This window comes from Doryrhamphus excisus, chromosome 4 (assembly GCF_030265055.1).
Source record: "Doryrhamphus excisus isolate RoL2022-K1 chromosome 4, RoL_Dexc_1.0, whole genome shotgun sequence".
Taxonomy (NCBI): Eukaryota; Metazoa; Chordata; class Actinopteri; order Syngnathiformes; family Syngnathidae; genus Doryrhamphus; species Doryrhamphus excisus.
The window spans coordinates 3,414,449-3,433,179 of record NC_080469.1 but is presented as its reverse complement, the minus strand read 5'-3'; the positions used below and the strand labels follow the sequence as shown (position 1 = coordinate 3,433,179).

At 41.7% G+C, this 18,731-nt stretch overlaps 1 protein-coding gene across 1 annotated transcript; it reads left to right on the top strand.

Moving 5' to 3' along the window:
* The first annotated feature begins 378 nt into the window (after nucleotides 1–378).
* Nucleotides 379–17,586, top strand: mxd1 (MAX dimerization protein 1). The gene is made up of 6 exons (XM_058070104.1): nucleotides 379–1,016; nucleotides 1,634–1,733; nucleotides 7,364–7,393; nucleotides 11,819–11,933; nucleotides 12,144–12,303; nucleotides 13,822–17,586. The coding sequence occupies exons 1-6, from the start codon at nucleotides 950–952 to the stop codon at nucleotides 14,016–14,018; spliced, it is 669 nt and encodes a 222-aa protein (XP_057926087.1). The 5' UTR covers nucleotides 379–949; the 3' UTR covers nucleotides 14,019–17,586.
* The last annotated feature ends 1,145 nt before the right edge of the window (nucleotides 17,587–18,731 follow it).

The following is an 18,731-nucleotide window of genomic DNA, read 5'->3' as shown; positions in this document are numbered from 1 at the left end:
CTACGAATTATGCCTTCCCGGGTGTATATGATTTGTAGGAGGTGCCAGTTGGGAAACAGCATGGGAATTTGACGAATCATCGATCAGAAACGAGACCAACAACACCACAACAGCCAATCAGAGTCAGACACCGCAAAACGACACGTTAAGAGGGCGTATCACTTGAGCAATTGATGCAATTTCGACCAATGATTGGTGAGTTTACCTATATCTAACCAATCAGAGTGCAACACTGCGTCCCAGCGTATCTGCGTCCATTGTGGCTCTGCGTCACTTACACTTTTATGTAGACGTGAAACAAAATGGCTGATCGCGGCCTTCGGTTGCTGCTATTCGCATGAGTGACATATTGAATGACCAATAGAAGTCTAGAGTTACTATGTCCAGTAGCCAATAATATTTTATCTCACACAAAGCTTTGCCACGAAATACAATTATTAGCTGTTTTCCAAATATACACAATTATTTTTTTTTGGAAAGCGGAATTATATTAGTGGTAAAACGCGAAAAACCATGAACTAGCACACAACTGCTACTCTAGCGACATATTACTGAAGTGACAGGTTGTGTGATATTGCCGGGGGAACTTTTTAAAAGACTCAATGACACTATAACCACTTAAGGAGGCGGATATTTGTAGGTTTTTTTTTTTTTGTGGTGCTATTGACAGTTGCCTCGAACGAACAGAGTTAGCTTAAACAGTAAAGCTAGCCTCTTACCTGAAACAACTGCTGTCATTTGAGAGACGACACCGGGAGAAAAACAAGCGCTTTGCCTTTATTATCCATTCGACGGATCGTCGGCAATACAATCATTGGCGTTTAAAAAGCAGAAACAAAACCAAAAAGAAGCCTGTATCCGAGTTTTACAACGTCGCTGTGTTGGGACGAGAAGCAGGTTGTGTACAACCGGATTGTGTTGAAAAATATCAGCGGTTATTACTCTAAACATGACGGCTATCGGAATGGTGCAGATGCTGATCGAAGCAGCCGAATATCTTGACCGAAGGGAACGAGGTAAAGTATCATTTTTATTCTTGTTTTGTAATGATATTTTTGTATCCTGTTGAGAATTTGCAGCGACTCCCCTCCCCCTTATTTGTGCTACCTACCTACTATGTCAAATCAGCGACGGTTCATATTTCTCATTTATTTAATATTTGCTATTACGAACCAGTATGTTCATTTACTGTTTGCATTTTTGCACAACTATGCACTAAGGTGCACCACTTACTGGCTAAAATGCAGACATCAATAATGTTTGCGATGACTGTCGTGCACTTGAGCAAAGTCAAATTTGCATTGCATTTAACGCATTTTATTCTTTTTTTTACAATGAAAGCTGCAATGTGATGTTTGCTGGAGACATTGTTTTCACACTGGCCCCTCCTTTCCTGCTGTTGTGGTTTGCTAGTGGGGTTTATTCCAGTTCAAGATGACATCATTGTCCAGGCTGAGGGGGAGAAAATACAGTACAAAGATATAATGCTTAATTTGTGTTTGCAAATTGAGCAAAAAATAATATCAGTGCAATGCTAAAAAAAAAAAAAAAGGTAGAAATGCACACAGTGTGAATTTTGGTCATGGTTTTTGGCTCAATGTCTGTCCATCTGACCACTCTTATGTGCTTGCAGAAGCTGAACATGGCTATGCCTCCATGCCTCCCTTCATTAGCAGTCGAGAGAGAGAGAGCTTGAAAAGGAAGAACAAAAGCAAGAAAAACATAAGTAGCAGGTACAAACCGTTCATCTCCAGTTTCCGTGCATGGAATCATTCTGCATTAATTTTGCAACAATTGTGAAATAATTGTGAAACCCCTAAAGATTAGGGGTTTATTCCGCCATATATAACGCCTCAAAATATACACAGACTGCTGTGTTTGTTTTCTGTGAAAACAATGCAACAGTCACGTTGACAGCTTTGATTCTTTTCTGTATTGCATACTGTACATCAGGGGTGTCCAAACTTACCGAAAACATACCGAAAATTCATAGCATTCAGAATCAGAATCAGAAAAATGGGTTTATTGATCAAACACATACTAGGAATTTGTTTTGGTGAAGTAGGTGCAGACACATCTATTAAAAAAGAATGAAAAATACAAAATATACAGAATAAATATATGTACACAGTCTCTTTTTGGGGGGCTACTTTGATATTTTTGTTGTTTTTAAAACTGGCTAAAATCAATCCGATATGTTCAGAAAACGGTTAGGCCTTAGAAAGACTGCAACATATCCCAAAGGAGGCTCGGAAATTCTCACCTAGTCACGTATGAGAGGCTGAAATCAGACGATATTTAAAAAATTTTAAAAATCCAATTCCAAAATAGTGGTCAATTAACTGCATAACCCATTAATCGCTAATTAATCAATTAATTGTTGCAGCGGTTAGGGTTAGGTGATACACAGTGTTATACACAGTGACTTCAGCGGATTCGGCTTATTATTATTATCACTCAGCCAGGATTCTACCACAGCAACTAACAAAATGCAAATATGAATCGATTAATTTAATTAATCAACAACTATTTTGGTGAGTGTGAATGGTTGTTTGTCTATATGTGCCCTGTGATTGGCTGGCCACCAGTCCAGGGTGTACCCCGCCTCTCGCCCGAAGTGTGTGTGTACGAGTGGTTAGTGCGCAGGCCTCACAGCTAGAAGACCCAAATTCAATTCCACCCTCAGCCATCTCTGTGTGGAGATTTCATGTTCTTCCCGTGCATGCGTGGGTTTTCTCCTGGTATTCCGGTTTCCTCCCACATTCCCAAAAACATGCTAGGTTAATTAGCGACTCCAAATTGTCCATAGGTATGAATGTGAGTGTGAATGGTTGTTTGTCTATATGTGCCCTGTGATTGGCTGGCAACCAGTCCAGGGTGTACCCCGCCTCTCGCTTGAAGACAGCTGGGATAGGCTCCAGCACCCCCGACCCTCGTGAGGAAAAGCGGTAGAAAATGAATGAATGTATATGGCGGACAAAGTGGTTAGCGCGCAGGCCTCACAGCTAGGAGACCCCAATTCAATTCCAGCCTCGGCCATCTCTGTGTGGAGTTTGCATGTGTCCATGTGTGTTGTCAAGGGCCATGTTTTGACTCCATTGCATTTGAAGACGTCACATGGAGTGACAGCAGCAAACAAGCGTCTGGCCGATGTCCGGCGGCCGCTTGTTAAGGCAAAGTGTGTCAGCCAAGGTGACTGCAGGAGACATTTCAGCGACGGCCAGTTCTGACAACTCGGGTCACCTCAGCGCCGACTGCTCGAGCATAGTGTACATTCATAGCGTGATCTGGATGCCTTAAATTATTCCAGTCAAGACAGTTTTGTGTTGCATCCACACCTCCCTGCTCGGTGATTAAATCACTCTTCTGTTACCTTGGCCAGCGATCCTCACTGGGATACAACTACTGCTCTGCAGTGCTTTTATTTTGTACACCCCTTTTAGTTATACTCTTCAAGCCGAGTTGTGCACACACAAGCTAACCTTTTTTTCCCATCTTCTATTCACGCTCTGTGTGAGGAGATTCAGCCAACTTACAGCATTGATCACCATTCAACCTGTTTCGGTCAGGAGTTCAGATTATGTTATCATTTATACGGATATAAGTCATTTTCTTATCATTGGAAGTATCTATACTGGTATACTGGTGCATAAAAAAACATCGCCCAACCCTAGTTTGTATTATAAAACCTTTTAATGTTAACTACTGTAAAAAAAATAAGTAAACACTGTCGAGTGGTTAGCGCGCAGACCTCACAGCGAGGAGACCAGGGTTCAATTCCACCCTCGGCCATCTCTGTGTGGAGTTTGCATGTTCTCCCCGTGCATGCGTGGGTTTTCTCCGGGTACTCCGGTTTCCTCCCACATTCCAAAAAACATGCTAGGTTAATTGGCCACTCCAAATTGTCCATAGGTATGAATGTGAGTGTGAATGGTTGTTTGTCTATATGTGCCCTGTGATTGGCTGGCCACCAGTCCAGGGTGTACCCCCCACCTCTCACCCAAAGACAGCTGGGATAGGCTCCAGCACCCCCGCGACCCTCGTGAGGAAAAAGCGGTAGAAAATGAATGAATGAATGAATGTCGAGTGGTTAGCGCGCAGACCTCACAGCGAGGAGACCAGGGTTCAATTCCACCCTCGGCCATCTCTATGTGGAGTTTGCATGTTCTCCCCGTGCATGCGTGGGTTTTCTCCGGGTACTCCGGTTTCCTCCCACATTCCAAAAAACATGCTAGGTTAATTAGCGACTCCAAATTGTCCATAGGTATGAATGTGAGTGTGAATGGTTGTTTGTCTATATGTGCCCTGTGATTGGCTGGCCACCAGTCCAGGGTGTACCCCGCCTCTCGCCTGAAGACAGCTGGGATAAACTCCAGCACGCTTGCACCTGAAAATTATGGATCTAGTTGATTTAGGTCGTAGTTTGATCTGGTTTCCACAAGCCATGAGACATTCTATGGTTATCAGCATGATCACGCTTATCTGTAAGATCATCTGATCTTTTGAATGTAGCTCATATGATGTATAAAAATGTGGTTCTTAAATTTTAGCATGGTCATTTATTGTATTTATTGTATGGATATTTTCCTGCCGGCAAGAGTTGGTGTGCAGGGAAGAACTGCCTATGTCAGAGTGAGGAGAAGCTCCTCCAGTGCCCGTTGTTTCTCCATGGAGTAGACGTTTGAGATAGTGGGGGAGGGGAATGTGTATGTGTATGTGCCAGTTGTAGTTCCTTTCCCCTCCCCCCCTCATCTCTTTGCTTTTTTGCTTTCTTTTCCCTTCTATGTATTTTACCTTCCCTCACTCCCTACACCTCAATGTCCTCACAGCTCACTTCCCACTGTTAGCATGGAGAGCATCATCTCCTCCATTAGAGACATATATATCCTCCATTCCTCCCTTCCTATCTTCCTCACATGGACATGCATATACATTAGTGCCGCCCCCCCTGTAGGTTGTGCTCAAAATACATTTGCTTGTCACTTCCTGAAAGGCATGTAGCAAATTTTTCTGCTGAAAATTTCAGTTCCGACTTCAAACTTTGGGGTTTAATAACAGTGCCACCTTGTGTTTTTATTTTGTGGTTAGTGGTTAGCGCGCAGACCTCACAGCTAAAAGACCAGGGTTCAAGTCCACCCCAGAAAAAGATGAATACAAGACTATAGGAACAGAGACAATGAAGGGTAGACTCACATGCCGAGACACCCAAGGCTTTTTGAATCAGATGATACTAAGCAATAACAACCCATATTTTTGGGCTGCACGGCGGTCAAGTGGTTAGCACGCAGACCTCACAGCGAGGAGACCCGAGTTCAATTCCACCCACGGCCATCTCTGTGTGGAGTTTGCATGTTCTCCTCGTGCATGCGTGGGTTTTCTCCGGGTACTCTGGTTTCCTCCCACATTCCAAAAACATGCTAGGTTAATTAGCGACTCCAAATTGTCCATAGGTATGAATGTGAGTGTGAATGGTTGTTTGTCTATATGTGCCCTGTGATTGGCTGGCCACCAGTCCAGGGTGTACCCCGCCTCTCGCCCGAAGACAGCTGGGATAGCCTCCAGCACCCCCGCGACCCTCGTGAGGAAAAAGCGGTAGAAAATGAATGAATGAATGAATTTTGGAAGACACAAATCAGCCAAAAAAAAATCCATCCATTCATCTATCTACTATGTAGTAGTATGCTGGAGACTATCCCAGCCAATCACAGGTCACATATAGCCAAACAACCATTCACACTCAACAAATATAGCACAAACTCATTCACTGTGTTCTTCCGTTCACCCAGAAACTAGAATAGAGGTTGTGAAAGGATAGATCGGTCAGTAACTAGAATGCATTCTGAACGAGAGGTATCTCCTGCCAGCACTGTTATGTCACGAGCGTCTGTCTGCCCTGCATAGAATTCATACTCTGCTGGTGGGGGGCCTCAGTGCAACCGAGGTGAGTTTTTAAAGGTGACAGCTACATGCTACTTGCAAGTTGGAATCCCCTGATGTTGGAACGGGCTAATTTTGGACAGGGGTTTGAGGGATCGTGGGGTCTGGTTGAGGTAGTGAGGTGCTTAGGAATGCAAAGGGATCTTCTTCCCTGAGACATGGCCACCATTTTTTTTTACATACTGTAGGTCAAGGAAATTTGCTCCAAAAATAATCAACTGACCCAATTTCTTACTTCATTAATATCAATGTCTTGTCTAGTTTTAACATGTTCAATTTTGACACCCAGACAGAAAAAATATCCACTTCCTCAGTTGCATGCAAAATGGACAATTGGGGAATATCAAAGGGCCTAGTCCAGGGATCTCAAACTCAATTTACCTGGGGGCCATCGGAGCTAGGTTCTGGCCCCAAAAAAAAACAAACAAAACGCATTTATTAAAAACTGTAAAAAAAAAAATTCAGTACTTTGGTTCTGGTTTTCCACACCAAAATATCTGATAAAACATTCCACTGTTCTCAAATATCTTAATTTTTATTTTTCTATACACAAAATAAGATGAAAAAAAAAATTAAGAATAAAGACAATAAATCAATCAATCAGTAATAAATAAGTAAAATAATAATAAAACAGCAAATAAGAAAAACGTAAGAAACCACATACAGTTGGTAGAGAAATTATTTTTTTCAGATTCAAATGTACAGTATTAACAGTTATTTAACCTTTAACATGAACATTAATGAAACTTAATAATTTGACCCAATTAGCAAGTTAGCATCGTACTCAGTTCCATCTGGGAGCAGCGTCGTAACTTTTAACAACATGTTTGATGAGATGCTTTATCTTGACGTGTATTTTCCGTTTTATTCCAAATCATTTCCTGCATTTATTTGTACCCATAAGCGTCATAAGCCTTTAGCTTCATTGCTAATCCAAAGCAAAACAGGGCAGGGTAACAGTATGGGCGGGGCAAAAATCATGTTAATTGTGTCCGGTGTTTGCACACAGCTTTAAACTGTCATTTCAACATTAAACTTTTGGTATCAAGGTGGGGGCCTCAAAGTAGCGTCTCGCGGGCCGCATTTGGCCCACGGGCCGCAAGTTTGAGACCCCTGGCCTAGTCCTTCCTTACTGTTTCTGGTTACTGTTACTATGTTTATCGCCGGCCCACCTCATCACGTGTGTAAGTGTGCTCCTTAAAAAGGACATGTTTCCACCCCAGATGGACCTGAAGGCTTCAGACTACTATTAGAATACTAGACATTTGGTCCGCTAAGCCATACCCTCCCACGCATCCTTTTCTGACTCACGTTCATGCCCATTCCTCTGCACTGCATAGACTGCACCAAGACGGTTATGTTTTTTTTTTTTTTTTTTATCAGATCTGTTATGTTTGGTTGCTCATGTATTGCTTTATCTTCACAGGTCTACACACAATGAAATGGAAAAGAACAGGTATGTTAATAGCAATACAATACAACACCTTCCTTCATCTCTCAAATCCACCCCATGCTATTGCCATGGAAATATGCATACAAATCATTATCAAACATTTTACAGACATCCTGCAGCATAATAAATCCAGACTCCCATGAATACATTAATTGTAACTAGACATAAATGATATTCGGTGGTAAGTAATAGATCATTTTCATGCATAGTCAATACTGACTATGGTTAATGTCTTCAGTAGGAAGATGCGCTGTTTTTAATTTTTCCTTTTCCAGCATCTTGGCAGACGTCCTTGTACTTACCAATTATCAATAACCATCTTCCCTCTGGTAAAATCTACATAAGACGAGCAGCATGTTTGCCTTACTTTTCAAAGTCAGTTCTCCAGACCTGACAAGATTTATGCATATTTCATACCACACACACATTTTGGACCTTGAATTCGCTTGTGTGCTTTGCTGCTGTGCAGGTACACATTTTGCACCGTCTCAGTTTTTAAGTTCAGTGATGTGCACTGAAATCAAATCAAACTTGTATAACGTTATTTCCTGTGTGTATACAACTGGCTCAGAGTGCAGACGGCACACCTCCACAAGCACCTTCTCTGATTTTGGATCAACAAAAACATGACATAAATTAGTTCCAGGGCGGCACGGCGGATGAGTGGTTAGTGCGCCGACCTCACAGCTAGGAGACCAGGGTTCAATTCCACCCTCGGCCATCTCTGTGTGGAGTTTGCATGTTCTCCCCGTGCATGCGTGGGTTTTCTCCGGGTACTCCGGTTTCCTCCCACATTCCAAAAACATGCTAGGTTAATTGGCGACTCCAAATTGTCCATAGGTATGAATGTGAGTGTGAATGGTTGTTTGTCTATATGTGCCCTGTGATTGGCTGGCCACCAGTCCAGGGTGTACCCCGCCTCTCGCCCGGGGACAGCTGGGATAGGCTCCAGCACGCCCACGACTCTCGTGAGGATAAGCGATAGAAAATGAATGAATGAATGAATGAAGTCATTAAGACATTAAGTCAGCTATGTCCGACATGGCATATTGAAAACATACGTTTTCCTCCCATCCTGTGTGGAAGTGGTAATTTTGGACGTCTTGCTTTGTCCATCTTCCCCACTCCATTTGAAACACTTTCTAAAGTTTAGAATAGAACTCTTGCCCGAAGACAGCTGGGATAGACTCCAGCACACCCACGATCCTCGTGAGGATATTTTACATTTGACTCGAATACAAATACTTTTCCGACCTCAACAAATACAAATATGGGCTATATATATATATATATATATATATATATAAAGCTACACTTTAATAAAAATCACCTTCCAATAAAAAAAGGCACACACAGTTATATATAATAATACACATGCTTCTAAGGTATTCTCGTAATATTAAAACTTTTTTCTTTGAATAGAATTTATTATTATTTTATGAATATTATTTTTAATATAGTTTTTTTTCTCTTGATATTATAACATAATTCTCATAAAACATTTATGCTGTTTCATTACTGTTTTATGTACTTGGGGAAAGTACTAAGTAGTGCTCATTTTTTCATTTTTGTTGGGGTTTTTTTGTGAGCGCCTAAAACAGTACTTGATTAATCGACACAACAAGCTTCAGATTAATCGACTTGAGAAAATAATCGGTAGTTGCAGCCCTTGAAAAGACTCATATTTAATCATCCATGTTGTAAAACATTTATATCGTTGTATTTTATGCCCCCAGATTGACCACCTTCTTGTCTTACATACGGTCCTACCAGCTATGTATGCCGTTTACCGCAAGCTGTCTGAGGACAAAAGCAGTATGATTTATTTACTGCCACTGATCAGTCGGAGTGACCTAGTTGTCGTTTTTAGCCAGTCTTGGTCTAATGAAAGAGGAAAACATTGTTGCATAGCTGCTCCTTTACACATCTATATTGCTGTAGGTATACTTACATATTGACACACTGATCTTATGGATTCAGCCAGAATAACCTGGTAGCATTCATACAATGCTACTGTGTGTGTGTGTGTATAAGAAAAAAAATATATTTTATTTTGATAGACACTCTTCTAGAATGTCTTGCAGTACGTTGTACTTAGATGTAACTAAGTCGAGGTGTCATTTGACTAAAACCACAGCAAAATAGGAATATTTCATTCATTCATTCATTTTCTACCGCTTTTCCTCATGAGGGTCGCGGGGGTGCTGGAGCCTATCCCAGCTGTCTTGGGGCGAGAGGCGGGGTACACCCTGGACTGGTGGCCAGCCAATCACAGGGCACATATAGACAAACAACCATTCACACTCACATTCATACCTATGGAGTGGCTAATTAACCTAGCATGATTTTGGAATGTGGGAGGAAACCGGAGTACCCGGAGAAAACCCACGCATGCACGGGGAGAACATGCAAACTCCACACAGAGATGGCCGAGGGTGGAATTGAACCCTGGTCTCCTAGCTGTAAGGTCTGCGTGCTAACCACTAGACCGCCGTGCCGCCCCAATAGGAATATTTGTGATCATAAATTCAGTTCTGACAGTGACGCTTCCGTGCTGCCAACATCAAACCAGCAGAAAACTCAAAAAACATTTTCACAATCAACCCTCAGAAGGAGTGTGACGTCCACACTCCCACTCGCTCACAGGCTCACATGATGCACACAGGCACGCACACACACACTTTTATGAGGCTGGAGACGGAGGTGTGTGTGTGTTGCATAACAGCGGGGTCAGTCGGTCTCAAACACCCACCAAGACCTCAGCAACTGCCAGAACTGTGAGCAGCATGTAGTGCAGGCGGAAACGGAAAAGATGTACAGTAAAATGTGTGAAGATGTCACATGACATATGGGCAGATTATCAATTATTTCTATATGATATGGATACATTTGCAGCATATTTTGTATGCATTGTTTGCACTGTTGTTGCTAATGTGGATTCAATCAGTTTGCAATGGACTTTTATATTCAATAATATGAATCAGTCTGGCGGTCTAGTGGTTAGCGCGCAGACCTCACAGCTAGGAGACCAGGGTTCAATTCCACCCTCGGCCATCTCTGTGTGGAGTTTGCATGTTCTCCCCGTGCATGCGTGGGTTTTCTCCGGGTACTCCGGTTTCCTCCCACATTCCAAAAACATGCTAGGTTAATTGGAGACTCCAAATTGTCCATAGGTATGAATGTGAGTGTGAATGGTTGTTTGTCTATATGTGCCCTGTGATTGGCTGGCAACCAGTCCAGGGTGTACCCCGCCTCTCGCCCAAAGACAGCTGGGATAGGCTCCAGCACCCCCGCGACCCTCGTGAGGAAAAGCGGTAGAAAATTAATGAATGAATCAGTCTTTTTAGACTTTACATTATAATAATAAGTCATAATAATAATCTAATTTAAAGCCATCAAACGGTGCATTCACATGCAGCAAAGGACCCTGCAGCATTGCCCCTCTTTTCCCCTGAACAACACACATTTGACCAGCAGTGCCCTTGCCATGACGCGGCACCCCACCCACCCTTCACATCACCTTTTCGGTCCCCTGCCATCTGGAAAAAAAAAAAATGAGAATATCAGGATGCTAAACTCTCTCCCAGCTGTCACACGCACCCCCCCCCCCCCCCCAAAAACTATGTATTACACTCACCCCATGATCCTCTCTTTCCTCTGACCCCATAAACTGTGCTAATTACACATCTGACTGGTCGCCAGCCAATCACAGGGCACATACAGACAAACAACCATTCACACTCACATTCATATCTATGGACAATTTGGAGTCGCTAATTAACCTAGCATGTTTTTGGAATGTGGGAGGAAACCGGAGTACCCGGAGAAAACCCACGCATGCACGGGGAGAACATGCAAACCCCACACAGAGATGGCTGAGGGTGGAATTGAACTCGGGGTCTCCTAGCTGTGAGGTCTGCGCCCTATAACCACTCGTCCGCCGTGCAGCCCGCCTGATTGGCAGTCTAAGCCAATGCTTCCATAACCAAACAAACGCCACAGTACACAACTGTGGTGCATTCAAGGACTGCCAAAGCAAACTATGGAATCAAAGCGCTTGACGAATAAACATTATGAGTGTAGGATGAAGACATTCATTCATTCATTCATTCATTCATTCATTCATTTTCTACCGCTTTTTCCTCACCAGGGTCGCGGGCATGCTGGAGCCTATCCCAGAAACGTGAAAATAATTCTAATAGCGGTACATGCATTCTGTACACTTTACCTGTATTATCACGTATTAGTAAGTACAGACACGGTGAAGATAGTATGTGTTCTGTGAAAGTATATTTCCAGCGATTAAAAAAAAACAAACCCAAAACTAAGTTGGCTTTTGCACTGCATAGCATGACTTGACGTGCATGCAAAAAGATGAGCAGTATAACCATGTATGAATTGTTCTTCTTTTCCTTTCTCTACCTTCAGACGGGCGCATCTACGACTTTGTTTAGAGCGACTCAAATCTCTGGTTCCTTTGGGTCCGGACGCCAACAGACACACCACCTTGAGCCTGCTGATGAAGGCCAAAGATCACATCAAGGTGTGTACGCACGTGGACTATTTTACTCCTCTAGTTACTGCTCGCGGTGAACATTTGTCAATCGATGGAATCTCATCTCCACGGTAATTCACTCTTGTCAAAACAGAAGTGACAATTTCTGTGATCACCGACTACACAGTCTCTTCTTAAACCAAATGACATTGCATGGTGTAAATTGAGCTTCATTGTTGTTCCTTGTTTGCCCCGCAGAGGTTGGAAGAGAGTGACAGAAGAGCTCAGCACACCTTGGAGCAGCTTCAGAGGGAGCAGAGACATCTCAGGAGGCGTCTGGAGCAGCTCGGGGTGGAGAGAACCCGCATGGACAGCACCGGGTCCACCGTGTCCTCTGACAAATCTGACTCTGATCAAGGTCAGTCGGACATACGTCCTCCCTGTTTTGGTTTGTTTTGTTTTGGTGCAAAATCTACACCAACATTTCAGAACATTTTGTTATCGTTCAAACTCATGAGCGTTCCTCATACATGGCTTAAAGGAGTGTTCCTTGTTCATGAGTGGGGGGGTTTGGGTGAATGCAAAGGTACCGTATTTTCTGGACTATAAGTCGCTCCGGAGTATAAGTCGCACAAAGCCAAAAATGCATAATTAGGTAAAAAAAAACATGTAGAAAAAAAACATACATAAGTCGCTCTGGAGTATAAGTCGCACAAGGCCAAAAATGCATAATTAGGTAGAAAAAAACATACAAAAGTTGCTCCGGAGTATAAGTCGCACAAGGCCAAAAATGCATAATTAGCTAGAAAAAAAACATATATAAGTTGACCAACGCCAAAAATGCATAATTAGGTAGAAAAAAACATACATAAATCGCTCCGGAGTATAAGTCGCACAAGGCCAAAAATGCATAATTAGGTAGAAAAAAAACTTACATAAGTCGCTCTGGAGTATAAGTCGCACAAGGCCAAAAAATGCATAATTAGGCAGAAAAAAACATACATAAGTCGCTCCGGAGTATAAGCCGCACAAGGCCAAAAATGCATAATTAGGTCGAAAAAAACATACATAAGTCGCTCCAGAGTATAAGTCTCACAAGGCCAAAAATGCATAATTAGGTAGAAAAAAACATACATAAGTCGCTCCGCAGTATAAGTCTCACAAGGCCAAAAATGCTTAATTAGGTCAAAAAAAACATACATAAGTCGCTCCGGAGTATAAGTCGCACAAGGCCAAAAATGCATAATTAGGTAGAAAAAGAACATACATAAGTCGCACAAGGGCAAAAATGCATAATTAGGTAGAAAAAAAACATATAAGTCACACAAGGCCAAAAATGCATAAATGCATAATTAGGTAGAAAAAAAACATACATAAGTCGCTCCGGAGTATAAGTCGCACAAGGCCAAAAAATGCATTATTAGGTAGAAAAAAACATATACATAAGTCACTCTGGAGTATAAGTCGCACAAGGCCAAAAATGCATAATTAGGTAGACAAAAAACATATATAAGTCGCACAAGGTCAAAAATGCATAATTAGGTAGAAAAAAACATATATAAGTCGCACAAGGCCAAAAATGTATAAATGCATAATTAGGTAGAAAAAAACATATATAAGTCGCACAAGGCCAAAAATGCATAATTAGGTAGAAAAAAACATACATAAGTTGCACCGGAGTATAAGTCGCACAAGGCCAAAAATGCATAATTAGGTAGAAAAAAACATACATAAGTCGCTCCGGAGTATAAGTCGCACAAGGCCAAAAAATGCATAATGATCCAGTCAGGTATCAAAAACAGACTTTTTAATGGGCATCTCCATTACTCACTATTACTATACATGTCACTTTTGGCTGTTCCTGTATGTTTGACACAAAACCAAACAGTCAAATGTGGCTATTCAACTGACTTAACATCCTCCCTGTCACCAACAGAGGACCTGGACGTGGACGTGGAAGGAACAGACTACCTGCTGGGTGATCTGGAGTGGAGCACCAGCAGCGTGAGTGACTCAGGGGACGAGCGGGGCAGCCTGCGAAGCAGCTGCAGCGACGAGGGCTACGCCAGCGCCAGCCTGCAGCGTCTGCAGGACACTCAGGAGAGAGCCAAGCAGCTGGGCTGCAGCCTGTAAAAAGTCACACGGTCACCGGCCTATCAGAATGTGTCGTCATGTCCTGGTCATACACCCACCTCACCCCCCCCCCCCCCCCCCCCCCACACACTCTCACCCTACCAGGAATAACCAAATCTGAGTCTTCTCATCCAGCAAAGCATTTTGACTCTCATCTAGACCGAGCATCTTTGCCCACAATCGGTACGTCATCAGCTGACCATCTTTTAGGGGGTTAGTCTCTCTGCACCAATCAAATATGTCGGGTCGTTCAGACAGAGAATGTCACCACACAATAGCCCACTGCCTCTTCTCTATGTCTCAAGAGCCATGGGAAGCACTTATGAGATTTTACACACACTTTTACACACACTATCCATCCTCGCTGTCCCCGGAATGACCGTGCTCCAAAAAAGGTGTCACACAAATGGGGCATTTCGGTCTGGTCTAACCACCAGTCATTTTATGCATCACATCATTTTTTTTTGCTTGAAAATATAAAGGCCCTCTTTATACCACAGCAGAAATAACACCAGTCCAAAGGGAGGGTGTTTAAAGACATTTTTGAGTGGCTTGTCTAGAAGAGTTTTTGCAAACTCTTTTGTTTTAAAAACAAAGAGAAAAAAAAAAACTTAAAAAAAAAAAAGTGTCAGGGAACTGCAATATGAGCCTCACTATCAAGGCATCTTTACCCTGGCATTTTTGGGGTCCACACTTGGACACTGGAGGATTTAGAGTAGGGGTAAAAGGGTTGACGCTTTTTGCCACTCTCTAATGACTGTGTTTTTAATGTATGTGTGTGTGTGTGTGTCTGAGTCTGACCTTGTCAACAATCGAGATCACCAGTCAGTTTCTAACACCAGCCACCAGGTCAACTCGGTGCTGGTGCATTTTTGTCCACTACTTCTCGAATGGGTGTCACCCGTTGAGGAAAAAGTCTACCTGTAGAGAGCAGTCAAGAGACTGGAGCACATTCCACTATTGGAGGGGCGGACAGGCAAGTTAGGTTGAGAGCGTTAATTTCTTTTGATAGCAATGTAGATGTTATAGAAGTATCACGCAAAAAAAAACGATATAACTGCAAGGGATGGGCATTCAACTAAATGTGCTTGATTGATTCATTCAGAAAGTTAAGTCAATTATGATTTTTTTTATGTTTATGTCAACTAACTCAAGTCCCAGTTCAACATATACAGTGGAACCTTGGTTATCATTAATTTATTCCAGAAGTGGGAATTATTTTTGCATTCGTCATCACAAAGAAAGCACAGACTTGGTTAGCAAAAAAAAAGTGCAGAACTCTCACCATTTAGGGTTTGGTATCGCATGCGATGCAAAGGTCCTTTTTGAAATTGCAATTTTATTATTACATTTTTTTTTTACACTTTTTTTGGCCTTAACGTGCATGAAAAGTCACCAAAGTTGATTCAATTTGATATTTCAGTTTAACTTCAGGGCGGCACGGTGGTCGAGTGGTTAGCGCGCAGACCTCACAGCTTGGAGACCAGGGTTCAATTCCACCCTCGGCCATCTCTGTGTGGAGTTCATGCATGTTCTCCCCGTGGGTTTTCTCCGGGTACTCCGGTTTCCTCCCACATTCCAAAAACATGCTAGGTTAATTAGCAACTTCAAATTATCCATAGGTATGAATGTGAGTGTGAATGGTTGTTTGTCTATATGGGCCCTGTGATTGGCTGGCCACCAGTCCAGGGTGTACCCCGCCTCTTGGCCGAGAAGACAGCTGGGATAGGCTCCAGCACCCCCCGCGACCCTCGTGAGTAGGGTGGGTAGAAAATGAATGAATGAATGAGTTTAACTTCATTACTTCACTCCAAATGATCAGATCTCCTTTTGAAACTGTTCTGAGGGTTAATTTCCACTCCAGTGGGCACCCTTACCTAAGGCTCACACTGAATCCGTTGCGGCTCCGGGCCTGATCCAGTCCGGCTTGCCGCAAAGTGCCACTCACACTGTTAAACGCAGCGGCACAGCGGTAATGGTAATGGTTTTATTTAATTTGAACATGCATCAGATTACAATTGAATGCATCACATAATCAGTTCACAGTTCCACATGTCCAAAAGGAGTAGGAAGAAGCAAAGCTTATTAAATCCTACCCCTCCGTCTGGTACTTCTACAATCAGTAACTGTTACATTTGTTCACTTCCTGCTTTCATAATATATTTTAATTTTTTTTTTTTTCATAGTCATGGTCAGAGATATTTTTGGTTGTGTTTACAACCACTTATGTCGACGTGAGTCACCCGATCTGACATCTACACCTTCTCAGGTGAAAAACCTATTTCAGTTTAGTCTTTTTTTTTTTTTTTTTTTTTAAGACAAATTCAAAAAAAAATTTCGTCTCGCTTTTCTATATTGTAGAAAAGCGACCCCACCTCTCACCCAAAGACAGCTGGTATAGGCTCCAGCATGCCCTTGACCCTCATGAGGATAAGTGGAAATCCAGAAAATGTCCAAAATGCATAATTAATATTTTTTCAACTGGTTTTAAAAGTTTGATCAAAATAACTTTGCCTCGTGTAGTCGTACTGTGACGGACGTCTTGCAGGAACGCCGCTCATGAATTATTATGCCCATCCCTTATGTCTTTTTTATTTCCTTTTAGACGACTCAAATCTATTTATTCTGTGCGGAAAAAAAACACAAATGATCTCTCCTTTGCCTTGCCTTGATCGCCGTCTATTGTTTCGGAACAAATGTACACCTTTAATGTAAATAGTTTACAGAAAGATATTTATGTCTATCAGAAGTATTTATTAGAGATGCAAAAATCTAGAGGATATAAATATATATTTCATTAGTTCTACCCAGCTTTTGTTCTTTTTGTGAGGTTTAATCAAGAGTTTTTTGTGCTGATTGTTTGCACAGAATAGTCAAATCCATAGAATATTTAGAAATGTCTATTGTGCCTCCAGTTTTGTGTGTGTGTGTGTGTGTGTGTCTTCACAAGTTGGGCGAGGAGCTCTTAGAAGATGAAATGTTACTCGGTGGTTCATGGTTTTTCCACCGCCCCCCCTAAGACAAAAAAAAAAAATTTAAGTCAATTAAAAATTCTGAAATAGAGAAAGTGGTGGTTTAGAGTATAGGAGCCTCAAATAAAGATTTCATCTCCTTGTTTTGGTCAGGAAGACGCATGCAGGGGGAGGATTGCAGTTTTTTTGAATGTAGATGTCCTCCATCCTGCATCCAACGTCGTGTCCGCTCGGTGCCAAAGGAGCCCCCTTTGCCCCCATTACTTGTTTCTAGCGGTTCAAGCATGAAGATGGTACACCAAAATAAATAATGGAAAAAAAAAAGCAACAAAATCCAAAAAATAGAAAATAGTCCTTTAGTGTGGAATGCTTTTTTTTTTTTTGTAATCCAGAAAGTAACCGTGTAGCAATGTTTTAAAGGGGTTTTGGCTGGGTGTGTGTGTGTGTGCGTGTGTACATCCTTGGCGATTGATAAGGTACATCTCGATAAAGTGAAGTATATCATAGAAAGAAAACATCAACATAATCTGGTTTTATTTTAAGCATAATGCAGTGAATCACATTTGCAATTCAGCAAATTTGTGGATTTTTGTTTTTTTAAAAAAAAAAGTGAACAGAAGGATTTTGTAGTTGAATCTAATGTAATAATAACAACAGTCACTTATTTTTTTTATTTTTTTTTTGCTAATAGAAAATATTTTTTTCCCATTCATTGGAAGTCCTGGAACATCACTCCTGTAAAAAGCAGGAATTTAATTTTGTGTCATCCATAAAATATATACCATGTGACCTTAAAGGGGAAGTGCGCTTTTTTGGAATGTTGCCCATCCTTCACAATCCTTATGTGAAACATAAACATATATATATTTTTTCCCTTTTCTGTGAATTACAGTAAACCTCGGATATATCGGACTCGGATATATCGGAAATTCGCTCACAACGGACAGATAAAAAAGAACCGATTTTTCTGTAATGCATTTCCAATAAAGATTCATTGCATATATCGGATTTTTTACAACAGATTTCGCCTATTTCGGACAAAATCTCCAGTCCCGTTCCAATGCATTTCCATTAAATTTCCCTCGCATATATCGGATGGCCGCATCGTGGCGCTCCGATTCGCTGAATCGTGACAGGCCGCGCTATATGACGTCATTTGCAGCATTTGCAGCGTTGCCTGCGCGTCCAGGTACATTGGAAACATAGTCAAGGAAGTGTCTTTTTATAACGGATAAAATCCGATTTACGCATATACCGGATATAAATCTGATATATGCGTAAAACGGACATTTTCCGGTATACGCATATAACGGATTTCGCTTATATCGGACAAAACCAGTGGGAACAATTGAATCCGATATAGCCGAGGTTTACTGTATAACACAAGGAAATGAGTTAATACGAGCTTGCTACAATGCACATCATTGGGACACAGCTAACCAAAAAACATAAAAAAAAAATATATTTCCATAACCGACCTGTATATTCAGAGGTACACCGATATTGTTATTGTAGCAGCTAATTTGGAGTACTATATTTCTAACGGAGTATCACAACGATTTGCTGTGGGCATCAAAGCCAAGACACAAGCTAGCGACAGAATGAATGATACCAGCTGCCAACTTAGACTCAGCAAAAATGTTCCAATAATGTTTTAAATAATTTAAATAAGGCAAAAATAATGTAAGTATTACATGTTATCAATGTACTTGTTCATGTTCATGCATCCCAATGACGTGCA

Coding starts and splice junctions, on each gene's coding strand:
- mxd1 (XM_058070104.1), top strand. CDS start 950: ATGACGGCTATCGGAATGGTGCAGATGCTGATCGAAGCAGCCGAATAT. Junction 1,734..7,363: donor AAGAAAAACATAAGTAGCAG/GTACAAACCGTT, acceptor TTATCTTCACAG/GTCTACACACAATGAAATGG. Junction 12,304..13,821: donor CAAATCTGACTCTGATCAAG/GTCAGTCGGACA, acceptor TGTCACCAACAG/AGGACCTGGACGTGGACGTG.